We start from the raw sequence: 15,638 nt of genomic DNA on the forward strand, positions 1-15,638 counted from the left end.
GTGAGTTGTTCATTATTTCTAGACCAACAACCAACCTGATTGATTTGATCCTAGCAACATGTGCAAAACTTCGTCGTAGTCGGTTCCTTCTTTTTGAAGACATCCATTCACCACAAGTCTTACCTTTTGTCGAGTTACCTCTCCTTTGGGATTCACCTTCATCTTGTATACCCACTATACATTGATTCCATTCTTTTCTTGAGGAAATTCGACAAGTGGCCAAGCATTGTTAACTTTGATGGACTTCAGTTCCCCATTCATCGCTTTCATCCACTTCAAATCCTTTAATGCCTTAGCTATATTGACTAGCTCGACGTCTGCATAGAAAGCATGATGTACTTACTCACCTTCATCATCGACCACATCATGATGTAATCACACATTTTTGTAACCTTGCTTGACACCTAACACCTACAGCAAAAAGCCCAATTTACATTGGCACTTCAAAGCCCAATCTTACTTGGAATTCACGTTGCAAAAGCCCAACCTTGCTTCGCACCCGACACTTAAAGTCAAAAAGCCCAATTTTCATTGGCAATTCGAAGTTGAATCATCCATTAGCCCATACAATCGTTACATTTCATGCAATATTTCATATGTAGTATATCCATAGGTATTAAGCCCTCGGGATGTTGGAGTTTCCTCATATTAGTCAGTTGTTCCTGATTTTGAAAAAGATTTTGGACATGTGGATCAAACTCAAGATATGACTAGTTATGAAGAGTAAGATGATGTTGACTTGGACGAAATTGCCTCTGATAGTGACTCTACTAAACTGTCATGTGATTTTCTTTGATGTTTTGTTGGCTTGTTCTTGATATTTAGTATTAATTTTGTCTTGGCTCTTTTGAGGCATATAGAGGGAAACATGACACACTTTTTATTTTCTTATGGTGTTTGTTTAGATGTTTTTTGTTTCTTGGATGGGTGTTGTTGTTTGTTAGATTAAATTCAACGTGTTTTGTTTGTTCTGATTTTGAAGATTTGCTTAAATTTCTGCATTGTTGGGTTATACGTGTGTGCTATGAGTTTAATGATCTCTTTAGATCTTTGCATTATTGTTTTTCCAAAAATATAGTCAAAGTTGGGGTATGTTATTATAGTTGATTGTAGGCAACTTGGTTAGCAAGATGTCTTGATAGAGGATGAGATAGTTTGTCTAAGATTTTCTATGTTTTTCCTGAAGTGTGATAGTGTATGTTTGCTTCAATTGTTTCAGTTGCTTTTAGAAGATTTGGTTCCGATTTGTTTTAATCAGAATTGTTTTTAGCTTTTGCACATCTGTTTGATTTTTAAAAAAATTCTTAAATCATAATAGGCATGAAAAAAGGATTTTATTGAATTTGGTTTATTTTAAAAAAAATTGATTCGAGGAATATTGGATTCAATTGGCCCCCAATTGGGCTTTTTGGTTGGATGATATTTCCTATTTGAAGAGATGGTTCTCCTTATTTGAAGACTCATCTTTTGAAGAAAGAATTTATATGTATCGTAATTAAGTTTCTTTCAGCATTTGTATTTTGATCGGTGTGTAATACTTTATTCTAGAGTCTTTTATCTTTCATAGAGATAGAGTATTTAGTTTGTAATTGTGTTTTTTTGTCACACTTCAAATTATTGGTTCTTCCAAATACATGAGAGAGTGTTTGAATAAAATCGAAGAGTCTCAATTTAAGGGAGTCTGAATTGAAAATCACAAGTACTAATGAAAAAATGGCATTGTACTTAAAGAGTTCATACGAGACTATCACGTACTATTAATTACTTGAATAAAATAAATTTCCTTTACTTTGAATTGTAGTCATTCTAGGTGAAGTTGTACAAAACTGACTTCCCAATTCTTTGATTCAATTATTTTGTCTCCCACGTTGTTACAAAATTGTTGTTACAAAATTGTGCGAGATATCTGCGAACAAAATTTCAATTATCATATTATTATTATTATTATTATTATTATTATTATTATTATTATTATTATTATTATTATTATTATTATTATTATTATTATTATTATTATTATTATTATTATTATTAGTAGTAGTAGTATTAATGGGTGTGCGTGTGTGTGGTCTAGCGGTAAAACACTTGGGTTCTGAGAGTGTGCTCCTCTCAAAGTCTACAAATTGCTTATTAAAAAAAAAGTATTATTAATGAAAAATTATTTGTATTAGTTTAATTATCTTAGAGATTATCTATTAATATCCACGAGAGTATAAGAGAGATTATATTTATTCAAAGTAGCCAATCCAAAATGAGAAAATATAGAAGCCTTAAAACACCGGCGAAACACCGGTGGGTGGGATATTTTAGCATGAAACTAAACTAACATTTAGAGATGGAAAATATAATAATTGTCGGACAGTAATTTTTGGCATACTTTATATAGATTAAAATTGGACCATATTTATTTATTGAATTTTTTCCGTCTCATATCATTTCATCTCATATATACCATTTTTGGTACACTTACTACGAAAGACTTATTAATGTTTAGCAAACAAAAAAAAGTAATTTATTTCATGAATTTTCTCAAAAAAACAACAAAATATTATTAATGGCTAAAAAAATGGACCCACAATGCTCAAGAACGGAGCATATGCCCCAAGCATCAAAACATACAGATCAACACAAGTCCACAATGGTTTAATGCAAATAGTAATAGGATTATAAATAGGAGAGACAGATAAGTAAAACAATTTATTCCATATTGCAAACTCAAGAAATTATATATTTATAATTTCAGGAGTAACTAAAGCAATACATTGTACATATTAGTAGTATATTACACGTAGTACTGCAGACACCCAGTATTATTCTATATTAGTTTCTTCACGTTAGAAAGAAGAAACATAAAAAGGGTGGTTTCTATATAAGTTCAACACATATTTCAAGGGCAAAAGACTATTCTATAGTTGGTACCACCAGGGCATGAAGCCACTTTTTGACCCTCACCAGAATTATGATAAGCATCAGGGCAAGAAGCATCCCTACAAGTTTTTACTTTGTCGCATCCACTAAATTGCATTGGAACGTTGAAACCATCAATTATAGATAGATTAATAGAATCCAAATTATTAAAGCCGTTAAGCGTGAATTCAGCAAGTGTGAGAGGAGGTTGACCGGATAAGGTGCAAGCACGGACACCGCCGCAGTCACCAGTTTTACAACTACCGTGGCCTGAGCTGTCGAAATTGCAACCGGTTCGGCCCCAAACTCGGCCCGATGCGGTTCCAGCTGGGATGTCTGGGCTCCATGTTTGGCCTGGGTCCAACCTTACACCGCCGCCATGGGGAGTGGCAGCTGGCCAGACGGTGTAGGAGCATCGGTTGACAATGTCAAACCTTGCTGCTTGTGCAGATATCAAGCAGAGAGCCAATATAGGCAACAGTGATATTTTTGTGAGAGACATTTTTTTAGAAAGATTAGAACACAAGAGAATAGATGATGTTTTGTGAGTAGAAAGTGAGAATCAAGCCTTAGTTTATATAGGCCACACAAAAATATTGACTATTCGTTTGTGGAAAAATAATTCAATTTAAGTTTTTTATATATATTATTAAAAAAATTCAAGTATAATTTTGTTAATAAAATATATAATAAGGGAAAATCTAAAACTAACATTTTATATTTAAGTACCGTGAGTAATAAATTGTGAAAATTAATCTAAATATATTAAAACAAGTTTGAAGAATTATTATATAGTTAATTATCTATTTTTTAAAAGAAATATTATTATATTTTAATTGTTTGATACTCTCTGTCTCAAATTATTGAGGTTTGGAGAAGATAAATTATATATGGTTTTACAATATTGTTCTCAAATTAATTAAAAAAGAAAATTATAATATACGATTATATATGATTAAATAATATTGTATAAATCTCACTTAAATTTAAAAGTATCTGTGTGTTGAAAAAAGAGTCTTCTGAAAATATATGTGTAAATTAAATTTGGATTTTTTTACACTTTTATATAATTTATCATTTCTAGAATTTTTAAAGAAACACTTAGATTAAACAAACTTTTAACAAGAATATGAACATAGTCAAAGTGTTCTTCATTTTCAAGATTAAGGTTTGAAATTAAAAGCACATGTCTTATGATCAATCTAGTTGATCATGTGAGTAACCAAAGGCTTTTGTTTTCTTGAAAGACTAGCGCCTGTTTACCAATTTTAACGGTAAACAGAAGGATCGTGTTTTAGGTCCGAATTAGTTCTTTAGATTTTCAACGGTTATATAAGGTTGTTTATCACTTTTGTTTGCAAGAGAAGAAGAGCAAAGATAGGTGTGATAATCCTAGTTAAAGAGATAAAAGTAGAGATTCTTAAGATTTTATAATTGTAATTTGACAAACATATGTAGATATCTATGAGAAATTTATAGAGGCAATGGTATAAAATTCTTGAAGTTATTCTTGGAATTCCGAACATCAATAGAGGCATATAAGATGATTAGGAAACACTTCTAAGCCCTTTGGATTGTGTTCACAACTATAAAATTTATATTTGGTAACATCATATTACAACAAAGATAAAAAATATAGAGAAATCTTTAAATTAAAAAAAAATGTTTCATAAAATGATGAAAAAAAGTGTTTAATCATTAAAATATTTTTAATTTTTGAAATATTATAACAACGTAAATTATATTTGCACCATTACCGACTCGGACAAGCACACCCACAGTCTAGAACCTCAAAATAATGAGACCTCAATTTTAGAAGGTGGAGTTAATAAATTATAATACTGAAATCATAAAATATATATAATTTAGCAAAATTACACAACAACTCGTTTGCGCATAGCGCAGTGGTTTATCCATTGCATGGAGTCTTTAGTGTTACATCTCTTAATCCTTAGTGTCAAGTAATTACATAGACTTACAATGAATTTCTCATATAATTTTTGTGACAATTTTATTTTAATTCTTATAATTTTATTTATTTTAATTTTTATAATTTTATTTTAATTTATTTTAGTATAAATTTTAGACTATTTATATATAACTAAATATTTAAAAGCTTGTTATATTAACTAATTTATTATAAAAAATTTAGGATGAAATTAAATTCATTATCACTTGTGCTTTTATTTATTATTATTTTATAAAAATAAATTTCTTACCAATCAAGTAAACCTACGTATAATGGTTGGGACATGATTTACACCTACGCCTACCTTTTCTAACCATATGACTTGATTTTCCACAATTAAAACAAGAGATATTGCCATTTTCATTATTTTGAGATGGTGGATGTTGTTTAAAATTTTGAACAATTAAGATACTTAAAAGATTTTCAAAGTAATCCTATTTTTTAAAAAAAAAAACATTGTCAGCAGGGGAGCACCAATTCAATTAATGATAATGTACAAATATATAAAAGAGAGAGAGTGCACACTGTGGCTAATAAGATTGACGCTCCTCCTATGTATTTATACATTGTCATCAATTAAATTAATATCTCTTTCGATGTGTTGTACAAAATCGTTAATTAGATCGACACTTTCTTTTAGGGGTGGCAAAACGGGTCGTGGCCTGCCGGGCAGTCTGCACACCCACCAAAAAATGACGGGTTGGGTTGACATTTTAGGCCCGCCGTCCGCCTGCCAAAACCCGCCGTCGCCCAAGCCCCCCGCCCGCCAAAACTCGTTGTTACGTCAAAATCCATTATTTTTTAAGTTAATTTTACTAATTTTAATTTTTTATAGTTTTATTTTATACATTTATTTGTGAATATATGCAATATTTTTTAGTAAAATTTGTTAAAAAATTCTTTATATCTCTTTCCTCACTTGATTTCGAATGCTTCCACCAGGGGTTATAACATTTCCACATATCTTTTTCATTATAATCCTTTACAAATGGTGAATTTGCATATGGTTGCCACAAATAACCATTCCTAAATCCTGCAATATCCAAGTAAACTTAAAACTCTTCATGGTTGTTGTGGCATTTTTTGTTATTTTGCATTTTTGTAAGACAATTCAAGTTACTCCATGGAAACTTTTTAGGGAACTGATTTCTGGGATCTTCGGCTTAAATTCCTAACCTTAGGGTTAGGGGCCTTGGTCTTGGGTATTGGATTCTCATTGTTTCCACTGAGCAGTTTCAGTCTTTCTTTGCGCTGTTCTTGGTTAGTTTGAGTTTTTCTCCATAGGAATCCTGTTAGTTTTTCTATAGTTTTTAGTGTTATGGTGAGAGTTTACGGGAAAGGGCAATGGCAAGTTGCTGGGGGAGGCAGAGACAGGAAATTACAGTGGGACATAGCCAGAGAAGGTGGAAGGAGAATGAACGAAAAAGATATCATCTCTTCTTTTTTCATTACGGAGTTCGGAGTTAGATGGAGAGCTAGAGACTTATTAATGGAGTTCAAGGAGTTGGGAGATATAGAGGAGGTGTTCATTCCTCCTAAGAAGGATAAGTTCGGAAGACGCTATGGTTTCGTTCGGTTCTTAAACGTCAAGGATGAAGTGTTATTGGCTACTAAGCTAGATAATGTTGTTCTGGAAGGAAGGAAGATTTTTGCTAATCTCCCCAGGTTCAGCAGAGGTAAGGAAGAAAGTGTCGATACAGCTAAGAAGAACCATCCGGGAGTGAAAAAAGTATTCAAAAACAATAGCAGCATCGGGTTCGGAGGAACGGTAAAAGGTAGAACCTATGCTGATGCAACTCTAAGGAGAAGCGGAGTTCTTAGAGAAGAAACTCAGGTCCCAAGGTCTTTAAGCTATCAACCTAATAACGAGGAGCTAACACAGTATAGCAAAGCCTTTACAGGGAGGATTAGAGAACCGGAGAAAATGAATGACATAAAAAAGATTTTTCATGAGGAAGGTATTTTCAATATAAGGGTTACAAGTTTGGGCCCAAACTTTTGCTTGATGGAGGATCTGGTAGGAGGAGATGTCGAAACTTTCATTGAGGAGAGGAAGTCATGGTGGAGTCAGTGGTTGTGGTCGATAACTCCGTGGAAACCATCGGACATTGACACAGGGAGGTTTGCTTGGTTAAAAGTAGTGGGAGTTCCGTGTCATGCGTGGGGTGAGAAATGTTTCGCTCTTTTGGTGGGGAATAGAGGAAAGCTGGTGAAAACTGAAGAAGCTACTATGTTGAAACATTCAATGGCTGAAGCAGTTATTTGTATCTTAACGGAATCTAAAGAGAGGATAGAGGAGAAGGTTATTTTAATCTTAGAAGGGCAGAGTTTTGTTATCAATTTGTTTGAAATAGCTGAGATCCAGGAGATATCCTTCAGAAAAAGAGAAGGTGTCGGTGATTCTGATTCGGAATCCTCATCGGCGCCGGAGTTGTTTCTCTCTGACGAAGAAGAAAGGGACAGAAGGAAAATTACTGAGGAAGCTGATGTGACGCAGAGGGTTGAGGGGACGGGTGAAGAAAGCATAGCCAACGAGGTTAAGTCTGTAGGGCGGAGCGAGCAGCTTTCACGGGAGAAAGGGTGGTGTCAGGAAATTCATGAAAAGGTGAGGCTTGACTTATCTGATTTAGGTAAGGAGGAGTCTTTTGATGCAAAAAGTAGAAAGGTGTTAGAAAGTATAGGATAAGTATTTTTAGTATCGTCTCCTCAGGGATTGATGCGATATTATCGCCGTTCTACAGCTTAGTGTATTTTGAGTTAAGGCTCTGGATGTGTTTAGTATCATGATAGATAAATAGCATTAAAAGAAATTAAAGACAATAAATTCGGGTTTAAAAACGATTTGGTAAAACTGTGTCAAGATTAGTGTTCATTAGTTTGCTTCATATGTACTTTAAAGATTATATATATAAACCTATTCATGATTAATACAATCACGTATCCTCTCGATACTGTTTATCTCTAAAGCAATATCGTGATTATTATCATATTCACCGTCAGATGATCTCTCATGCCGACAATCAACATGATAATCTTAAAAGCTCGATACTTGTGAATATCAACTCACAAATCTATCTCTAGAGTTTGTTTATTGATAGATGAATATCTTTTAGGTCTAGCTTTGAAACATATCTCTCAATAGTGATCCAAAACAACAAATGAAACATAAATAACAAGATATTCACCATGTATTAATCATTAACCAAGTTCATACATAATAGATCAAAGAAAGTACATATTTACAAACTAACTACCTCTAATCTTGACACAAGATGAAACTTAGCCCTCCATATCCATGGAAGCTTCAACAACAAGCAACAAACCAAGATTTAGTGACATCAAACTCAAGAAGATCAAAGAAAGATGTTTGGAAATCTTGATTTTCTCTTAAGAACTAATGGTTTTTCTCTTCTTCTCTTGCCCTAACTTTCTATCCAAATGTGTGTTATGATAAGAACCAACCTAACCATGCTTAATCATCAATTTTATGTGGCTAAGAACAAAAGTTGAAAAAGTAGGTCCGCTGAGCGGAGGGGGTCCGCTGAGCGGAGCAGTAAAAATATCTGTTTTGTCTTCAAGGTCCGCTGAGCGGAGAGGGTCCGCTGAGCGGAGGTAAATTTTCTGTTCTTCACTGCCCACGTCCGCTTCAGCTCCGCTGAGCGGACTTGCTGATGAAAAAAAACTGCTGCATCCCTGCCTGGGTCCGCTTGGACTCCGCTGAGCGGACCTTCTTGCACAAAAATTCTTCTTTTTGCATTCCATCCTCATTGCAAGCTTGTTTTGATCATTCTTCTCATTCCATCTTGTCCAAAAATTGTTAAAACCTAAAGAAAACATAACAAGAGTTAATAAACTAACTTAATTTAGAAAATAAACATAAAGTTATTTATTTACATACTATTATATCAAAAAAGTAATCAAATTTGGCACAAGAGTTTCAGAAATACCACAAAACATATATACAAACTATGCACAAATGGGATTCTAACAACTCTCCCCAACTTTGATCTTTGTTTGTCCTCGAACAAAGCTAGCTCAAAAACATACATCATCGAATCACATGAGGTTAGCAACATCAATTGAATGGTTCAAACTTGAGTTACATACCTACAAGATAAGTCTTCCTTGCTTGTACAAGATTCTAACATGACTATGAACCACTTTCTGAACACAAGCTTTCAACACAATTGCATTAAAGAGATAATGTTCATGAATGAATCACCTATGTTTCACTTCACAAAAATAATTGAAGGACAATTGCCATGATAGCATAAAGGACAAATCACACTCCCTAGTAATGATGCACATCCAAAACAATTCATATATTCATCTATACTATGCACACGAGACAATAGAGACAAAGATCACTGAGGACTTCATTTGGTTGCAACTTGGCCTTGGTTCCAAACAAGTGATATTATATGTACACGGCCATTGAAACAAAAAGGGTGAATGATCATGGAAAGCATTATTTATGTACAACACTACTAATATGTTACCCTTTTGTTTTTCACCATACAATGCATCCTTTCCTTTTCTTTAGACCATTAACACATATTTTTTTTCTTTTATCATTGTCTTTCCTCTTTTTTTTTTTTTTCAAAGAATGCATTGCACCACCATATTCTTTCTTTTCTTTATCTTTAAGAAACATCTCTCCCCAACTTTAAACATTTCTATCTATAAAGACATCAATGCTTTCCATTTAAGGTTCAAGTACTATTGGGTTAAGTGTTTACCAAAGAAATTGTCAAGTGAATCACTTCTCTTTATCAAAATTCATTGTTTTTTTTTTCCTTTTAGTCACTTGACAAAACAAAAATTTTAGGCTCAAAATTGGTTACAAAAGATCACACACTCACGGGTAGCCTTGTTTAAGATGGTTTTTCTCATACTACTCAAAAAATTTGCCTCGATCCCTTCTATGCTCTAATGTCTCATACAAAGCAAGATTAAACATGAATCATTTGAGTTAACATCAATCACTAGAACACTCTTATTTTTGTACACAATGGAAGTCCACTCACTTATCTAGTTTTGTCCTATTTTTGATTCAAACACAAACAAAATTTCTAAAATGCAATGTGATCAAAACTTTGTGTAAAGTCCTTAATTCATAGTCACCTTATAATCTACAAAGCAACAAAATACTTACCTTGGTATGAACATCATCAAGAATATCATCATCACCATCCAAATTTTTGATGTTGACACACCTTATCACTTTTTCTTCTTTAGAGCATCACTTCTATTCCAAGACAAACACAAAAAAATTATATACACCTTAACATATAATATATGTATACTATTCTACTACTAACATATAATATATGTATACTATTCTACTACTAAAACACAATATTATAACAACAAGGGCATAACTTGCCCACACAAGCACACATTACTTAAACCAAATACTTAAACAACAAAGGCATAAGTTGCCTACAAAATATGTTCGGGTGGCACCCACGGCCACCAAAGTACAACAAACCTCATCCCCATATGGATGGCACAAAAGTAGTTACTAATACTAACAAAGGTACTAGAAATTATGCTACTAGTTCAACAACATAAAAGTAAATAACAGAGTATTATAAAACTAAACATAAACTACATAAACAACAATAAAAAAAAATCACTGAAAATCCTCAATCCTCCTCATCATCCTGCTCCATGCCATCTCCTTCCTCTTCTTCCTCTTCACCATCCCCCTCTCTGAAAAATGGCCTCTCCGCAGGCCATGCACAATGAGCCTCATAATCCTCATTAGTAGGAAAAGAGGGAACATCCGCCGGGTTGACTTGGTGGCGATAGAGCTTGCACAGAGAATCATGAATCATCGCCTGCGATCTTCTGTTGGCATCAAAATACGCCCAATTGTACCTGCAAGCTAATTCTTCATTATACCTACCACCAGCAGGAGGAGCCATGTTCTGTGGCTGAGGATGCTGCTGGACACCTAGCTTGGGAGAGCAGTGCCTATGCACATAACCTGCGTCCACAACACTAGTGGATTTCATGCTTGCAACATTAGGGAACTCCACACCTGCATTCCTACACAGCCCCATAATCAAACTTGGAAAACCAAGCTGAGCAGATGGCTTTGTCCCTCTTTTGGTCCCACTTGAAGCCACAATTCTAATCTCCTCAGAAATGATTTGAGCCACATCCACTTCTCCACCTGTCATAATCCAAAACAAAAGGCAAGACATGTCAATGGTTAGGTCAGATGTGTGGCTTCTCGGCATGACATTGTTCAGGAGGAACACTGTGTACAGCTGTGCCATTTGAGTCATGTTCTTCCTGTCCATCTTCTGAATATAACCCGAAGGGTTAAGAGTGAACCCTCGGTGCTCAAAGGATAGCAGATCAGCAATCTCCTGCATATTCCAAGTCTTTGCAGCCTTTTTTCTTGCATACTCACACTTCTCACCTGCAGCACGAGGAGACGGTCTTCCCAAAAAATTGTTAATTGCATCCCTTGAAAAAGAAATGCCCCTACCTCTCACATAGGACGTGTAAGTATACACCCTTCCCTCAACCGGAATCGCATTTGCATAGAACTCGCGCACAAGGTCTGCATTGATTTGAGTATCTGGAGAAATCAGAGCTTCCCAATGGCGTTCCGCGATATTTTCCAGAAACTGATGAAAGTTACCTCTGTGTGAGAGGTCAAACACCTTTTCTGGCCAAATCTTCCGACCAACCAATTTCTCAAACCTCTCCTGCTGCTCTGGTCCTAGAAACCTATGGGAATCGAAGGGTGGTTGCGGAGCAGCTCCTGAACTTGAACCTGTCAATTGCCTAGCTCGCTTTCCCCGATCACTTCTTGACGACATCTAAAAAAAAACAACACAACATCGAACAAACATCGTCAAAAGCAACATTTATAGCAATTTACATGTCCATTAGTAGTGTGAATCCAGGCCCTAAACCATTACATAACATTCAGAAAACAGAACTGAAATTCTGCACTCAGCAGGGTCCGCTCAGCGGAGGGGGTCCGCTCAGCGGACCTGCGCAGAAATTCAAAAACACCTGCAGAAACAGGTCTGCACCAGAACAGCCATGGGGTTTCAAACCCCTCTCAATCACAAGTAAACATACTACAACAAACTATGAGAGGGAGGATATTCACATACAATTGATAAAACCCTAAAACTTAAAATCTAATCTAACCTAAATCTGAAACATAAACAAAATCTACTACTAAAGTCAAACCTAAAACACAATCTAACCTTAGTTCTACTACCAAAACACACTAAATCCTAAGAGAAACATAAATCTACAACCCTAAAATTTAAACACAAGATTGCAACAGAAAAGAGCACATACCTTATCTGAAATTTGAAGAGAAAAAGACTTTGAAGCTTTGAAAATGGTGGAGATGGAATCAAGTGGAATCAAGATGGAGATGGAGATGTTTCAAAAGTGTGGTGAGTTAGGGTTCTGAACCCGCTCAGCCACAAATTCCTTTCTTAATTGGGCCTTTGGACCGGTTTGGTCCATTGGGCCTCTTTTTTTTTCTGGTTTTTAGCAGGTCCGCTCAGCGGAGGGGGGTCCGCTCAGCGGAGCAGTAAAATTCTGGTTTTTCTGGTTTTTCAGCAGTCTGTTCCACCCGATTTTTTCTCCACCGACTTTTCAAACATCCCAAAGTACATAAAACAGAGAATACTTACAATGTTGGGGTGCCTCCCAACTAGCGCTTTGTTTAACGTCGGTTAGCTCGACGGTCCGAGGCGGCTTTACGGATCAAAAATCGGAACGGATTCCGAATTTCGATCGAATTCACCACCAAGATACGGCTTGAGTCTTTGACCATTGACGGTCCAACTTTCATTTGTTGTCGGGTTTTCAAGCACAACCGCTCCATAGTCTTTTACTTCTTTGATTCGGAACGGACCCGACCATTTGGATTTCAATTTGCCCGGAAACAACTTCAACCTTGAATTGAACAATAGAACCATTTGGCCTTCTTTGAAATCCTTCACCACAATCTTTCTATCATGATATCCTTTCACTTTCTCCTTGTAAATTTTGTTGGATTCATAAGCTTGTAATCGCAATTCTTCCATCTCAAACAATTGCAATCTTCTCATTTCACCACTTGCCTTCGGATCAAAGTTAAGCAACTTCAAGGCCCAAAATGCCTTATGCTCCAACTCCACGGGTAAATGACAACTCTTCCCGTAGACCATTTGAAATGGAGTAAAACCAATCGGTGCCTTGTATGCCGTACGGTAAGCCCATAAAGCATCATCCAACTTTTGTGACCAATCCTTTCTTGACGACGAAACTGTTTTTTCCAAGATTCTTTTGATTTCTCGGTTGGAAACTTCGGCTTGACCATTAGCTTGTGGATGATAGGCCGTGGTTACTTTGTGCTTCACACCATATTGTTGTAAGACTTTTTCAAGCTGTGTGTTGCAAAAATGTGAGCCACCATCACTAATGAGAATCCTTGGTGTTCCAAACCTTGTAAAAATGTTTTTCTTCAAGAATTTGATTACGGTCTTTCCATCCGCTTTTGGACACGCTAACGCTTCCACCCATTTTGAAACATAATCAACCGCAACCAATATATACTCACAACCAAAAGATGAAGGAAATGGTCCTACAAAGTCTATTCCCCAACAATCAAACACTTCCACTTCTAGCATATTTGTCAATGGCATTTCATTCCTTTTACTCACTCCACCACTTCTTTGACAATTGTCACAACTTTGTGCATGCAAGTAAGCGTCTTTGAATAACGTCGGCCAATAGAACCCGGATTGAAGAACTTTTGCCGCCGTTCTTTGCCCACCATAATGCCCACCATAAGGTGAATTATGACAATGCCACAAGATTCTCATTGCTTCTTCTCTCGTCACACATCTTCTTAGCACACCATCCACACCAATTTTGAACAAGTATGGATCATCCCACACATAGAATTTGGCATCATGGAGAAACTTCTTTATTGCACTTTTACTCCAATCTTCCGGCATCCAACCCGATGCCTTATGGTTAGCCATGTCAGCAAACCACGGCCTTTCTTCCACCATGAACAACTTTTCATCCGGGAATGATTCCAAAACCTCTTCTTCTTTGTTTGTTACCTCTTCATTCACCAACCTTGATAAATGATCTGCCACCAAGTTTTCCGCTCCTTTCTTGTCTTTAATCTCTAAGTGGAATTCTTGTAGCAACAATATCCACCTAATGAGCCTTTGCTTTGAATCCGGCTTGGTAAGCAAATACTTTATCGCTGCATGGTCAGTGTAAACAACAACTTTCGAACCAATTAGATAGGACCTAAATTTTTCTAATGCATATACAATAGCTAGTAGTTCTTTTTCAGTTGTTGCATAATTAATTTGTGCTTCATTAAGAACCTTACTAGCATAATGTATAGCATGAAAAATTTTTCCTTTTCTTTGACCCAACACCGCTCCTACCGCATAATCACTAGCATCACACATTAGTTCAAAATCAAGTTTCCAATCGGGTGCTATGATTATGGGTGCGGTGGTCAATCTTTGTTTTAATTCATTAAAAGCTAAAAGGCATGCATTATCAAAAACAAAAGACTTATCTTTGTTGAGCAAGTTGCTCAAAGGCTTTGCAATCTTTGAGAAGTCTTTGATGAATCTCCTATAGAATCCCGCATGGCCTAAGAAGCTTCGAATTCCTTTGACATTCGTTGGCGGTGGTAACTTCTCAATAACCTCCACTTTTGCTCGATCGACTTCAATTCCTTTGGAAGAAACTTTGTGACCAAGAACTATGCCTTCAGTAACCATGAAATTGCATTTTTCCCAATTGAGGACCAAGTTGGTTTCAACACATCTTTTCAACACGGCATCCAAATTCTTCAAACAAAGATCAAATGAGGCTCCAAAAACGGAGAAGTCATCCATGAAAACTTCCATTGTCTTTTCTATGAAGTCCGAGAAGATAGCTTGCATACATCTTTGGAAAGTGGCCGGTGCATTACACAATCCAAACGGCATTCGCCTATAAGCAAAAATTCCAAAGGGACAAGTGAACGCCGTTTTCTCTTGATCTTCCGGATTGACCGAAATTTGGTTGTACCCGGAGTAGCCATCCAAGAAACAATAGAACTCTTGACCCGATAACCTTTCCAACATTTGGTCCATAAAAGGTAAAGGGAAGTGATCTTTCCTAGTAGCTTGGTTAAGCTTTCGGTAATCAATACACATCCTCCAACCCGTCACGGTCCTTGTCGGAATCAACTCATTCTTTTCATTTGTGATCACGGTCATTCCTCCTTTCTTTGGTACCACTTGGACTGGACTCACCCATGCACTATCGGAAATAGGATAAATCATTCCGGCTTCCAATAGTTTCACCACTTCCTTTCTTACAACTTCTTTCATTGTAGGATTCAACCGGCGTTGAGGTTGAGCTACCGGTTTAAAATCCTCCTCCATCATAATTTTATGCATACAATAGGCCGGACTAATTCCTTTTAGATCGGAAAGAACCCATCCTATCGCCTCCTTGTTAGCTTTCAAAACATGAATTAATTTCTCTTCCTCCTTTTTAGACAATGAACCACTAATTATCACCGGCTTCTTACCACCTTCTTCAAGAAAAACATATTTCAAATGGGGCGGTAACATCTTCAATTCTAATTTGGTTTCTTCCACCTTTGGCTCATCTTTCAACTCCTCCATCTTTGCTTCAAAAGGACTTATCTCTTCAAAAACATCAAGATCTCGCAAACACTCTTCAATCTCTTTTTCTTCTTCTTCAT

The 15,638-nt window shown here is 36.0% G+C and overlaps 2 protein-coding genes across 2 annotated transcripts; one reads left to right on the forward strand and one right to left on the reverse strand.

Moving 5' to 3' along the window:
- Positions 1-2,684: 2,684 nt before the first annotated feature.
- Positions 2,685-3,445, reverse strand: LOC131608030 (thaumatin-like protein). The gene has a single exon (XM_058879973.1). It carries the CDS (start codon positions 3,407-3,409, stop codon positions 2,888-2,890), a length of 522 nt encoding a protein of 173 aa, XP_058735956.1. The 5' UTR covers positions 3,410-3,445; the 3' UTR covers positions 2,685-2,887.
- Positions 3,446-6,194: 2,749 nt separating this feature from the next.
- Positions 6,195-7,562, forward strand: LOC131605900 (uncharacterized). The gene has a single exon (XM_058878192.1). It carries the CDS (start codon positions 6,195-6,197, stop codon positions 7,560-7,562), a length of 1,368 nt encoding a protein of 455 aa, XP_058734175.1.
- The last annotated feature ends 8,076 nt before the right edge of the window (positions 7,563-15,638 follow it).

This window comes from Vicia villosa, linkage group LG5 (assembly GCF_029867415.1).
Source record: "Vicia villosa cultivar HV-30 ecotype Madison, WI linkage group LG5, Vvil1.0, whole genome shotgun sequence".
Lineage (NCBI taxonomy): Eukaryota > Viridiplantae > Streptophyta > Magnoliopsida > Fabales > Fabaceae > Vicia > Vicia villosa.

What these genes read in the sequence shown, in the direction of transcription:
- LOC131608030 (XM_058879973.1), bottom strand. Translation starts at nt 3,409, where the DNA reads ATGTCTCTCACAAAAATATCACTGTTGCCTATATTGGCTCTCTGCTTG.
- LOC131605900 (XM_058878192.1), top strand. Translation starts at nt 6,195, where the DNA reads ATGGTGAGAGTTTACGGGAAAGGGCAATGGCAAGTTGCTGGGGGAGGC.